The sequence below is a fragment of the Papaver somniferum genome, chromosome 8 (genome assembly GCF_003573695.1).
Source record: "Papaver somniferum cultivar HN1 chromosome 8, ASM357369v1, whole genome shotgun sequence".
Classification (NCBI taxonomy): Eukaryota; Viridiplantae; Streptophyta; class Magnoliopsida; order Ranunculales; family Papaveraceae; genus Papaver; species Papaver somniferum.
The window spans coordinates 28,142,774-28,156,143 of NC_039365.1; the positions used below are offsets into that span (position 1 = coordinate 28,142,774).

The following is a 13,370-nucleotide window of genomic DNA, read 5'->3' on the forward strand; positions in this document are numbered from 1 at the left end:
TTTCATTTGTGTGTAACAAGATAAGTTCGATATAACGGTTGAAATATATTAGCTTGAGTCTAATCAGGTTTTTATCTAACTGTTAATATTGAATTCTTTGTTACCAAGGTAACATTGATTGCAAACCCTGATTTGAAAAATATATAAGGGAAAACTCTAGCAACTGAAAAACCTAATCCCCACACCTCATGTGTGATTCTAGTTGCGACTAGAGTCGATTCTCCTTTAACCTTAGGTTGTTTTTCAAAAACCCTGTAAGTTAACGAGTTGAAGACTTCATTGGGATTGTGAAACTAGACCCAACTATGTTCGTTGTAGTTGCGTGTTATGATTTTCCCTTTTCTATCATATTGAGTATTATCTTCTATAAGATTTTCTCGAGATTGATCTCCAATAGGAAAGATAAAAAGAAGTCACAAACATCTTCGTCTCATCGTTTGTGACCACAATATCTTGTTTCGCTTCCATATGATTAAGATTATTATGAGGTGATTGATAATACTATGCTGTTCTTCAGGAATATAAGTCCAGTTTATCAATTGGTTCCTGTGCACCTTGATTTATCAAAAGACGAAGAAAAACTTATAGGTATTTCTGTGGGAGACAGATTTATCTATCTCAATAGACTTTTCTGTGTCAGACAAATTTGCTTATCAAGTCTTCGACTTTGGGTCGTAGCAACTCTTAGTTGTGCGTGAGATCAGCTAAGGGAATCAAGTGCGTAGAATCCTGCTAGGGTTCAGAGACGTAAGGAGTGCAACTGTACCTTGATCAGTGTGACATTGATTAGGGCTCAACTATATTCCAGTCTGAAGTTCATTAGTAGTAGGCTAGTGTCTATAGCGGCTTAATACAGTGTGGTTTTCAAAGATGTACTAGGTCCCGATATTTTTCTGCATTTGCGGTTTCCTCGTTAACAAATTTCTGGTGTCTGTGTTATTTTTTTTTCGCATTATATTTGTTTATATAATTGAAATATTACAGGTTGTTCGTTATGTTCAATCAGTTCTTGAATCCGGCCTTTGGGTTGTTGATTGAATTGATTGACACTTGGATATTGGTTTATGATACCATCCAAGTTATTTATCTTATATTCAATCAGGCTCGCAAATTCCTATTTGTTTGATTGCGGATTGAATTGAAAAATTGAGATATAAACTCTTTGGTATACTTTTCTAAAATATTGAGTCTCACTGTCTAGTTGATTCTCTTGAAAGTATATTGGAGTTTTTCCATACATATTGCTAAACGAAATACTGGGTGTGGTTGTTAGACCCCCGCCTTTCAGACATATCTAACTTTATAGCCATCAACCATTTTTTCTTAATTTTATTTTTTTCATTGTATCTACCCATTTATGAGATAATACTATATTATCAGAATTTGACGACCTTGCAGAAAAGCTGCTTGGAACAAACTTATTATTTTGTTCAAAATGGGCCTTAAACGATTGGTTATAATTTTCGAAACAATTTTGTAGGAGGTGTTACATAGGCTTATAGGTCTAAATTCTGAAGCATTCCTAGGACAAGTAACTTTTAGGTTATGGATATTCTCCTTTTATGACATCACAATTGCCACAAAAATGTTAGCACACAACCAGACTTTGCATTACCACCAAGGTAAATGAATTCAAGAGAGATAACTTTAATCTTCCGTCCAACTGTATACAATGAGACACCTTCGACTCTATCGCATATTACCTGGTTACCATTACAGTCTTTGGGTCATCTTCTTCTGTTAAACACACTTAATAATAACCTGAGCGCAAATCCAACTTGGTGAAGTACTTAGTCTTGGCTAATCTATCGAACAAGTCCACCTGTTTTGAGAATGGAGTTGGAACTAGTTTCCACAATGGGTTTTGGCACCCCATTAGGAGACCGATTTATTGGTCGGATGCAGTTTGCTTGGAAATCATTTGTCCAAACAAGGAATTGAATGTTTCATATTCAATGATGGAAAGGAGATTGGTTAATCCTGAGTGTTGCCATACCGACCACTGTAATACCTCTTATTAGCTTCAGGTGGACGACTATGATGAAAACTATGGTGATCGGGTTATGTAGAAGGCTAGCAATAGTGATGAGTTTATATTGAAGGATACTTATAGAGATTTATCTGGAGCTATGGTGGATGTATACTAGACTAAGATGGTTTGGTTTAAACATCATATACCGAGACACTCTTTTATATGTAGGTTAGCTTGTCATAGAAATTTGAAAGTTAAAGATAAATTGCAGAGATGGGGCTGGTTGAGAATGAAAACTATGTGTTGTTTTTAAATAGTTTTCCTATCATGTGTAGAAGGAAATAAATAAAAGATTTTTCAATTTTGAAAGAAAGAGTCCAGAGGGGTTGGGTTTTTTGATTTTTGATTTTTTTTGATATTAGACTCAAGTGTATTGCTTCTTATTTTTCAGATGCTGACATGCATCATATCATAAGCTTTCTAGACATATGGGGAATAAATTGCGGTCACAAGAAGGATATTAAAAAGGAGTGGGCACCAAGTACATCACCAACTTTTTTGTTCGACAAAAATAGAACTTTGCGATTTCTATCTATTTTGCCCGAAAGATATTATGAGAACCTCGATAACAGAAAAACAAGATCAAAATACACTAAATATCAAGGTAAAGATAGTTGTACCTGACTTCACGAATCCCCAAAGCGAAGTATTTTAGTCGTAGACATTATTATGTTTATCAGAGGAAACCTGGATCAATAGATAATGACTCTAACAATCAACTAGGACACAAAGTGTCAGTGATTAAATTTCCCAATGGAAAGAGCTTCTCCATTTTTGCTTAAAATTCAAACTAAGATAACTTAAAAATTAAACAAACACTTTCTCTGTTTACTTGAATGGCCCGGTTACGGACCATGGATTGGTAAGCCCTTTTTGAATTTTGGTGACCCCCTAACTATCATGAAAAACAGTTTTTTTTCTTTTCTTTTCCTTTTCTTTTCTTTTTTTCATTTTGTGGAAGGTTGAAAAACAATCCTCGGTATACAGTACAAAACTTTATTTTTCCCAAACACTAGACTGTTGCCTCAATTTAAAGCAGAAGAAGTAGAAAAAGGAAGAGACTAGAATTTTGTAGAGAAAGCAGAGAGAGAGACGGAGAGAATGGAGAAGGGATCTAAGGTGAGATGTCAGAGAATAGGGTGTGATGCAATGTTCACTGAGGATCAAAATACTGAAGATTCTTGTACATATCATGCATCTGTAAGTATCTCTCTTTGATCATCATCATCTCTCTGTATTTCTGTTGTTATGATTCAGAATTGGGGGATTTTTAGTTGCCCTAACTTATTAAACCCGTTGCCCCATAATTGTAATTCAAACAGTAGGATAATTTAGATGTTTTCTGTTTTTAGGGTAGTTTCATGAGAATTTGAGAAACTGGCTGGCCCAGAGTTCAAAACTAAAAGAGCAATTTTAGTTAAGATTGAAATTACATAGCATTGACTTTGCAGTAAATTGTTTTGTAAACAAATTGGAATTTTATAGTAAGGGATGAATGAGTTAGTAAAGCTGGATGTTAGGGGGAGATTGAACTTCGTATTTTTGTTTACATCAGTTTCAGTTTAGAATGAGTTTTCAAGTCTGTTTGTTCGTTTGATTATGCCGCTTTTTTGAGTAGCACTATTGTTGCTACACATTAAGGGTGTACCCAGATTTATCTCACTGATTTTGCATCACGTAGTGGAGGGTTTTTTTCTCTTTTTGCAAAGATGAGGGGTTTTTTTTCCATTACATGACCATCACATACGATTCCTCGTTTTATTATTCTTCTTATAGTCCTCTGCAAACGAGCTTGGAGTGAACACTTGGAACTCACTAGATATCATAGTTCGCTTTCTAATTAAATCCGCTGCATAATTCGCTTCACATACGTGTTATATATGAAAGGACTCTTACTTCTCCCTAAGATTTGAAATATTATTCCATATACTCTTCAAATTTCATGGAGTAGCTGCTTGGCTAGCATTAAGGAGGTACACAACTGATTTAGAATCTGTTCGAATACATATTGTAGTATAATTGAAGCCCCTACCAAGCTCCGATTATGGACACACAGAAACTTTGGAGCTTTCTTATCATGATTTCCCTTTCTGTTTGTTTTACTGATATTCAACTTTGTTTTCCCATGTGTTGGTGTCACCTCAACGGAATCTATTGCATCAATCTAAAGGGGGTAAGTTCACATTATAATACATTCAATTCTCTAGAACAAGTTCATTCTTTTTGCAAGTTTTTCAAGTGGCTTCTATGTTTTATATTTTGATTCCTCGAACTCAATCTTAAGCTATTATGTTATGCAGCCAATATTTCACGATGGTACGAAAGAGTGGAGCTGCTGCAAGCAAAGGAGTCACGATTTCAGCTTATTTTTAGCGCTTCCAGGGTAAGGAATATTCGGCAATAACAATTTGCTTTAATTTGGAATTTAGTATTTCACTTGGTGTAACCTAGTATAGTACAGCCTATTCGCATGAGATGCGCCCATTCGTTCAAGTATCTCAAACGTGCAGTGGATGGTTGCAACTTGCAACCAGTTATGAAATGTGATAAGATGTATGATTTGTTGTTCTTCCTTTGAAAACACAGATATAAATGTACGCCTCCTTAGATACCCCCGCCATATAGAGTTTAGTCGGACTGTCCTCTTACAATGACCATACAAAACAATGTTTATGCCTTTCTCCAGTGTGCGCCCAGGCTCTCATGAGTCTCATTCCAATTGAGCTTCTGAAGCGGCTTAGGCCTATGTGTGCCTACTTAATTTTAGTTAGTATTATGTTAAATTAATTATTCAGGCTGCTCAGGATTTTCATGTATTAATGAAGATGCAAGACAGGTAAGCATACAACGGAAAAACCCGTGATTGTAAAAGCTGCACCGAAGAAGCCAGTTCCCTTTGTTGCTCCAGCAAGCACTACCTCATCAAAGCTGGATTGTTCAAGATGCCGACAGGGCTTCTTTTGCTCAGAACATGGTAATCTATATTTTAGCTCAGTTTGTTAATTTATTTACCACAGTAATGATGAAAGGCTTTTCGTGTGTTATAAATGTGGTAATTATGCTGAAAGTTTGAATTCGTCAAGCTTTTAATCTGGTTAATGATAAAAGTTCATTTTCTCTGTTATTAGCCAATTTCGCGTTTCTGATCCGCATATTTCAATACCTGAACCCAAACTGGCTCTCAAACATTGTTTTTTCCTTGTATTTTATTTGAGTAGGTTCACAAGCTAAAGCAAACACAACTATGCCTACTTCTCCTATCCTCCCCAAGTGCAGTACCGACGTTCAGGAAGTCACACCCCCTCCTGCAAAAAAGATAATCAACATTAATGAACCTCAGACTTGCAGGAACAAAGGATGTGGCAGAACCTTCAAAGAAAAGGACAACAGTGATGATGCATGTAGTTACCACCCTGGTCCTGCCGTTTTCCACGACAGGATGAGAGGGGTAAGAAATCTATTTATTCTTTTCCTTTCGATTTCATCGTCTCTCATATACATTGTGGTTACTCCAGCTGCATTGGCATATGCCTCACATTGTCTACCCATGATTTTTGCAGTGGAAATGCTGCGATGTTCATGTGAAGGAGTTCGATGAGTTCATGGAAATACCTCCATGTACAAAGGGGTGGCATAGTTCAGATCCAATTTCTTAACAGGCATTCACGCAGAGATGATTCGTGAACAAGAAGATATTGTAAGTTTATCTCTTGATTTAGATTAATTATAGGTCGAGGTTGCAGTTCCTGCTGGCGCTTATAGAGGATAATCCATCTATGTCGTGTCTAATTGTATTTCACGAGCTTTCCTATCTTCTAATTTTTTTTAAGAGAAGTTTATAAAATTATGAGGGTTGGTTATTTGAAATGTGGACAATTACTTTTAAACTACATTGGAAAGAAATACACAACATCTAAGATAAGTCGGAATGTGCAAATTGAGTTAAACAAATGAGTGGGCCTTGAGTGAACAAGTCTAGCTCATAATGTCGTGCAGTAGAAGAGTAAAGGTGCTGCTCGAGTCTGCTAGAGATGTCATTGCAATAAAAATAGAGTTGCGCAATTCTACTTTTGGTAAAGTGGAATCGAAGAAATTCATGCAACTTCAAAGAAATACTAGGTCACCAGATGTATATGCTACGACAAGTAACAAATTTAACAAACTTCCATTACAAGTAGCAACAATTGGAAAACAAGATGATGTAAGACTAAGCAACAACTTGTTATATTACAGTTGTAAAGGCTATAAATTCTCACACTATGATAAGATGAAGCAGTGGCAGATGAGCAGCAATGGCTTTTACAGGATACAACAGCTTCTTCTCGTATTATGATTATTATCACCCAATCTTTTTAGTAGTTCTGGCAGTTATAGCCTCTTTCACCATTTCTGGTCTTGTCCCCCACACTGTCCATGTTTTTGTTGAAAAATCATTGGTGAAAGTAAAGAAGATGGAGCTACATGGCTGAACTTGCTCAGATTTCCGTTCGTCCTCATCAAAACCAACTTTCCAAATGCCCAATTCACATTCAAACCGCAACAAATGGCCTATTTCTCTAGTATTTTAGTAGTATCCTTATCAATTATTAAATTCGAAACTCTGAGCTCACATAAGTTGTCTTGTATGTATTGACTTGGCCTTGTTTAGTTTTGGTGCAAGTTCATTTCTTCTCCATCCTCCCTTTGTTCGTTCTCTTATTCTCAGCATTTGACTTAGATATGATGAATACGGAAGTAGAAGTGATAATTGTTGGTGCTGGTCCATCGGGATTAGCAACATCAGTATGTTTAAACCATCTTTCAGTACCAAACATAGTCTTAGAAAGAGAGGACTGTTTAGCTTCACTGTGGGCGAAGAAATCTTACGATCGTCTTCATCTTCATAAACCCAAACACCTCTCAGAGTTACCTTACATGCCGTTTCCTGCCAATTATCCAACTTACATGTCCAAGGACCAATTTATCATCTACTTGGAGGACTACGCTGCCCGTTTCAAGGTAAATCCATTCTACAACCGACTAGTTGAATTTGCAGCTTTTGATGAATCCACCAAGAAATGGTGTTTGAAAGTCAGGAACCCGGATTCCGACTCTGAAGGGTACGTATGTAGGTTTTTGGTGGTGGCTGCGGGACAAAATTCCGACGCGTATGTACCGGAGATCAAAGGCTTGGATAGTTTCAGAGGTGAAGTTATTCACTCCATAGAGTACAAGTCTGGGGAGAGGTATGCCAACAAAAATGTTATGGTTGGTGGTGCTGGAAATTCCGGTATGGAGATTGCTCTTGATTTATCAAGTTTTGGTGCCAAGACATCAATCGTTGTGCGTAGCCCGGTATGTAATTCATTTTCCGTTGGTTAGACAATATTATGTGCTTGTAAATGTTTCTTATTCAGCTATTGCAATCCATATTTACTGACTTTACCGGTTGATGTGAACTTGAAGATTCACATAATCAACAGAAATATGTCTCTTATAGGATTTACGTTACTGAAGTATTTTCCAATCAACTTACTGGATTGGTTACTCTTCTTTGCCGATCTTGTAATATTTGGCGACACAACCAAGTACGGAATTGCAAGACCCAAAGAAGGTGTCCTGCTGATTCAGGTACCAATTTCTGTGTGTTGCGTGGGTTTATATGTTATCCTTGAACTAAATATTGAAGCGTTTTCTTTTTTGTCCTTGACAACAATGCTAAAGGTTTTGCCACCGATAAAACGTGTAACCGGAGACTGCGTGGAATTTGCAAATGAGAAATCGCATCAATTTGATGTCATAGTTTTTGCAACAGGGTTTAGGAGATCAGCAAATAAGTGGCTCAAGGTAATGTAAACTGGATTTGGATTCTGCATTTTAAAGAACGTCGCATAATCTCCAGGAGAAAAACTAAAAATTAATTTCTGTTTCTTTCTTTCAAAGGATGGGGAATACATTTTGAATGAAAATGGAAGCGCACACTTTTCAAACAGTTGGAAGGGGGAAAATGGTAGCGAAAAGAGGGTTGTTTGCCATCGCAGAAGATGCAAGGAATGTAGCTAATGATATCAAGACCCAATTGTGAAGCAGGCGCCCTTATACCATTACAGATACCCTCAATGATGTCTTGTCTGAATTTTCATTCTGTCACTGTACATCTCCGGCGAGGATACTTCCGATGTCTAGCGGACAGCTGTTGTGCCAGCCAGATATAACAGCTAACATCGGAAGATCAACCGGAATTAGCCTCGCCGGAGAAGGAGCAGCAATTGTAACAATTCAATACACTCAGTTTTCAGCACACAAAATACTAAAGGTTAAAAATTTAACCTAAAAATCCCAACTACGAGATAATTGAATTTCAATACATACAATTTCTCAAAAATAAATCCATCCCTACATAATCAGTACTAGTAGTACTCATCAGAAAACATGTCCGCAGTGATTTCTTGATCAGTTGAAGTTGTAGTCCCAAAATCATACTCTTGAGAATCAAAACCAAAGACTAAATCATTAACCATCTCTTCATTCAGATAATCATTATCAACAATTTCATCATTACCAGCCGGTAATTCCATCAACGCAAGTGACTTATCTTCATACGAAGATGAAGAAGAAGCTGTGTTACTGTTCATCTTCAAGTCATTAGATCTCTGTGCGACGCACTTCTGGAGTTGTTCCATATCACTTTTCATCTGTTTTAATTCATCCAAACTCAATCCATCAACATATGTATCCCACCAAGATTTATCATTGCAAACCCCCAAATCACAATTTATCAGAGACTCCATGAAAACCCCTCTTTTCTTCTCAGCTTCTAATTCTTTTTCAACTTCCATATACCTCCCCTGTTCTGGATCGTCATGATCTTTCTGATGAATTTCAGATGCTTCACCATTAACAAATCGATCGAGTAGGAGACCACGATTCCCACAAACATATGGTTTTCCGGCAGGAGAAAAAGCAATCAGTGCAACTTGTGCACCGGTTAAAACAGATAATTCAGTTGCCTTCTTGAACAAACCCTTTCGTCTTTTGGAGAATGTAACTTGTAATCTTGATTTGTCTTTTATTTTTTCAATCTTAATCCTCTTACGACCATCACCTCCTTTTTTCTGTTTCTTCATCTCAATCATCATCACTTGATTCATCATCATCTCCTTAATTCAGAACAGAACAGAGCGTTAACCAGCAAATACAAGTAGGGAGTAGTACATGGAACATCTACCTTATATAGAAACTCATATGCCGAAAAAAGGAAACCCAAAAAATAGCCGTTAAGAATTGCTAGAATTAGAAAACACGGTAATGAAAAAACAAAGGGAATTTTAAACCCTTAATAGAACTGAGAATAGAAGTTGATCAAAAGTGTCCAGTGGAGAAGTGGTAATTGCTGGTGCTGGCCCATCAGGAATAGCCAAACACCTCTCAGAGTCACCTTCCTGTCATTTCCTGCCAATTTATCCAACAAACATGTCCAAGGACCAAGTACCAATTTACCGCTTACTTGGAAAACTGTGCAGCCTGTTTCAAAGTAAATCCATTAAACAACCTCCAAAAAATGCAACATACTTTGCTCCAAATGTCGGGGCTGCTATAGTTCCTAACACATCTGGCCGCCCAACAAGTGCAAACTTGCAATTCATACGAGATTCACAAAAACAGTCTTAAATACTAAAAATTGACTTCAGATTGGCATATAAATGAGTAAATCAGCATAAAGTAAGTAATTGTTAAACAATGATAAACTACAACTATTTAAAGTAAAAATGTAAAATACGGATGACCTTTTATGCTCCTCATGTTTCACTCTCCTCTTCTGCGCTATCTGATCCACACTTATCAAACAACTTCTCCCATGGGAATTCCTCTTTGTCTTCCCCGAACTCAGATTCTTCTGATTCGTAGGAGTCGGAAGAAAGTGCAGCAGCAGCACTAGACTCAAGGTCAACAGACCTCCAGCAACCTTCTTCGATGAAACCCTGAGGGTTCCTTCTAATACCTTCAAGTATGTCGTTCCAGTTATGCTCCTTCTCATTCTCATAGTATTTGACACTTAATATGCCAAACCACTCTTAGATGACAGCGACCGATGTTGAGGGAATTGAGTTGATTTGGAACACATTACGTGTGAAGTCCTTCAATACGATTGTCATATCGATTTCCCCGAGCCGAAGATGTGCCAAATTAACAAACTCGATCTCTGTCAGTGCAACCACAAAGAAAGGTGTTTTTACGATCCCAGCTAGGCAAAACGTTGTCAGGGCGAAGACTCCAGATGACCCATGAAATTCGTTCTTCTTACGTGGTAATTCAAATGGAAGGATATGTGACTTCCACTTAGCTTCAACTTTTTTGACAAACTTATGGAAATCTTCGTTGTATTCTTTGTATTTCCCAATCTTATCTAAATCATCAGCGGATTTCTTCTGTCCCACAACGGTCTCCACCAACTGGAATTGGATATCATTTGCTTGTAGAGTCCCCTCCACATTGATGGGTACGTGCAAGTTAAAGTGCAAGAGAGGCGGCATCCACTCGTCCTTAGATCGGAAAAATGCATGCTTTACATTATTATAAATAAAATCTATCTGCACAGGGGGACTGGATATTGTATATCGGAACCCATTTACATGGGCTTCAAGAGTAGCGCTGTTGGTCATTTTCTCTTGCTCTTCTACAGAGTAACGAAGTGCTACGTCAGTTAACTTCGTAATCTCAGAATTTTGTGTTTCCAACTGCAGGTCCTCTTTGTATGAGAATGGCAGAGTGGGAGATTTTTTAGCACAACGCTCTTCCTCTTCCTTAGGGATATAAACCCCCCATTCAGGATAATATTCTTTGTAGAAGAGCTGACCCTGCTCCAGCCTCTTGGAAGTTGCATAATTTACAACCCTACCCAGTTTTGCCTGCTCATACCTACGGACCTCCTCCTGATACATCTCTGGGTTGTCAGAGTGGCGAACCATTGCGTTTATTTGTGCTGGACATCGTCTACGACATCGTTTCATATGCTTGCGGAAGTTCTTAAGTTAGATAGCAGCATTATCTTTAGTTCCTTCCGAGGATTCATGCACATTAGCCATCGAGTAGAAAGGGTAAACCAAATCTCTGTCTGGAATCAAAAATGAAAAGGAAAATAAAAATTCTTATGCAATTTGAACAAAAAAACATTTCATGAATCTTTTGCAGGAATAAGAGAAAAAACAATTTAAGAGTAAAGATTCAAACTTTATGAGACATCAAGCATAATTACGGCTCCTTTCGGCAACGATACAAGTATAGAGATTAACTTATTAAACTTTATCAGACTACTATTAAATCATATATTGTGACATTCAACTTTAGCAGTGAATTTTCTTATTAATCGCAAATGCAAATACACATTGGTTGATGTACATTATTATCCATTAAAAACTAAATCTCCTTCTGGAAACAAATTGCAGAGAGTTTCAAACACCTAAATCGATTCATAAGGAAATGAAGGGGATCTTCATTCTTGGATATTTCTCCCCGCCAAGTTGGATCCTTTTTGTATGGGCTTATGGAAACATTAGATGGGCTTATCCCATGATCTACCAGCTAGTTAGTTAGAGGATGTCCTAATTACCCTTTCATCTTTAAAAACCTAATGACCAAAACTTAATTGTACTTTGCTTCTTCTTCCCCTCCTCCTCTTGTTAGTCAATTTCTTTTTTCAATTGAAAACCATTTCATCGTCTTCGACAAACCTCAATTATGGTTGCATGAGTACATGTTCTTTTTCTTTTCCTCTTTTTAACCAAATCAATTTAGATTCGGCAAACCCATATTTTTCTTCTTCTCTTTTTTGTGTTTGAAATGGGTCAAATTGGTTGAAATCGTAGAAAATATTATGGTTGCAAATTCACTTATCATTACGTGTTTTAAATCCTAACCGTAAAAGCTAAAAACAACATACAAAAACATTAACGGTTGGTTATATAACAACCGAACATACAATCAAAATCATATTTCAAGAGTTTAACCCTGAAAAGCTTGAACTCATAAATTTTCTCTTTGCACTAAAATCATACGACATAGTCTCATAAGATATAATGATAAACGTCGTGAGTAAATAGGATAAATCAGTCTTTACATACCTCTTTGTTGATGAAGTTCTAGAAAATGTCTTTGTTTGTTCTCCAGTTTTCAATGTTTGAGGGTTATTCAGTGATGTTTGATACTCAACTATCGTACCATAATCCTAGTCCGAGACTTGACTTTAGTGGACTTGAAATCAAGATATAGTTTTGTACATCTAACATTAACAACAAGCTTGAGATAACAAACCTGTAAGTTCGACCGAGCGATGCTCTAACACTTTCTGGTTAGTTTCCATCTTTTATTTTGCGATATAATCAGATTTGTTTCTTGATATGGTTAAAGATTTGCAGAATAGAAGCTTTTTGTAGTGAAGATTGAAGAATACTTTTAGTTTCTTGATTCCAAGGAAGGAGACGATTTAAGAAATAAAATACTTGAGGCCTAGGTTCATGGTGCTTACAAAATTGTGTTAAAATCGCTTGTTGAAAGATTCAAAATTGCTTTACCAACTATTATACATTCTCAATAGTCGGCTTTTATTAAAAATAAACAGATTTTAGATGTGGTTTTGGTGGTTAATGAATTGATAACTCTTGAATAAGAAGTCGTAAGCCTGGTCTTCTTTATATGGTTGATTTGCAAAAAAAAAAAAAAAATCTCAAGTCAATTGGATTTTTTAGATGAGATTTTGAAGATGATAGGTTCTGGTGGTCAGTAGAGAAGTTGCCTTAAATGTTGTGTGGTAGTGCTTCTAGTATATTTATTAGTTACAAAAGAATTTGACAAGGAGACCCTCTATCTCCATTTATTTATTTAGTTAGTTGGTAAAGCACTTACTTTCATGATTAAAGAAGTGAAATGACGAGAGTACCAAGTACACCGTAATATTTCCGATATCAACCTATAAGTCTGATACCATTGTGTGATCAAATATAGATAGAGGCTGTCAAGAAGATGACAACAACAAGGTATACCCTTGGTATATAGATTAGGTATCTAAACCAAACCTAACTATAGGGATCAACCCAAGTGTTTGGATTAACGTACAATGTATATACTTTTTCTTATAACTAAAACAATAATTATAATCGTGGAAAGTAAAATAAAGACACAACAAGATTTTGTTAACGGAAAACCACAAATGCAGGAAAACCCCCGGGACCTAGTCCAGTTTTGAATACTCTGGGAATTAAGTCGCTATACAAAGACTACTACCAACTTAGTATAGTTGAGACCAAGTAAACTACCCCTAGTTACATAGTTTTGTCAGTATCCATGCGCTTATAACCAATCT

General features: G+C 36.7%; 3 protein-coding genes and 1 pseudogene across 3 annotated transcripts; 2 read left to right on the forward strand and 2 right to left on the reverse strand.

The window, feature by feature from the left end:
• The first annotated feature begins 2,974 nt into the window (after positions 1-2,974).
• Positions 2,975-5,953, forward strand: LOC113301419 (cysteine and histidine-rich domain-containing protein RAR1-like). The gene is made up of 6 exons (XM_026550202.1): positions 2,975-3,232; positions 4,203-4,205; positions 4,333-4,415; positions 4,858-5,006; positions 5,251-5,480; positions 5,593-5,953. The coding sequence occupies exons 1-6, from the start codon at positions 3,134-3,136 to the stop codon at positions 5,686-5,688; spliced, it is 660 nt and encodes a 219-aa protein (XP_026405987.1). The 5' UTR covers positions 2,975-3,133; the 3' UTR covers positions 5,689-5,953.
• A 692-nt stretch (positions 5,954-6,645) lies between these two features.
• Positions 6,646-8,113, forward strand: LOC113301164 (annotated as a pseudogene).
• A 193-nt stretch (positions 8,114-8,306) lies between these two features.
• LOC113301165 (agamous-like MADS-box protein AGL61) lies at positions 8,307-9,157 on the reverse strand. The gene has a single exon (XM_026549931.1). It carries the CDS (start codon positions 9,148-9,150, stop codon positions 8,422-8,424), a length of 729 nt encoding a protein of 242 aa, XP_026405716.1. The 5' UTR covers positions 9,151-9,157; the 3' UTR covers positions 8,307-8,421.
• A 653-nt stretch (positions 9,158-9,810) lies between these two features.
• LOC113305316 (FACT complex subunit SPT16-like) lies at positions 9,811-10,980 on the reverse strand. Its single transcript, XM_026554377.1, has 2 exons — positions 10,159-10,980; positions 9,811-10,041 (listed from the first exon to the last, which is right to left on the reverse strand). Exons 1-2 carry the CDS (start codon positions 10,978-10,980, stop codon positions 9,811-9,813), a joined length of 1,053 nt encoding a protein of 350 aa, XP_026410162.1.
• Positions 10,981-13,370: the final 2,390 nt, after the last annotated feature.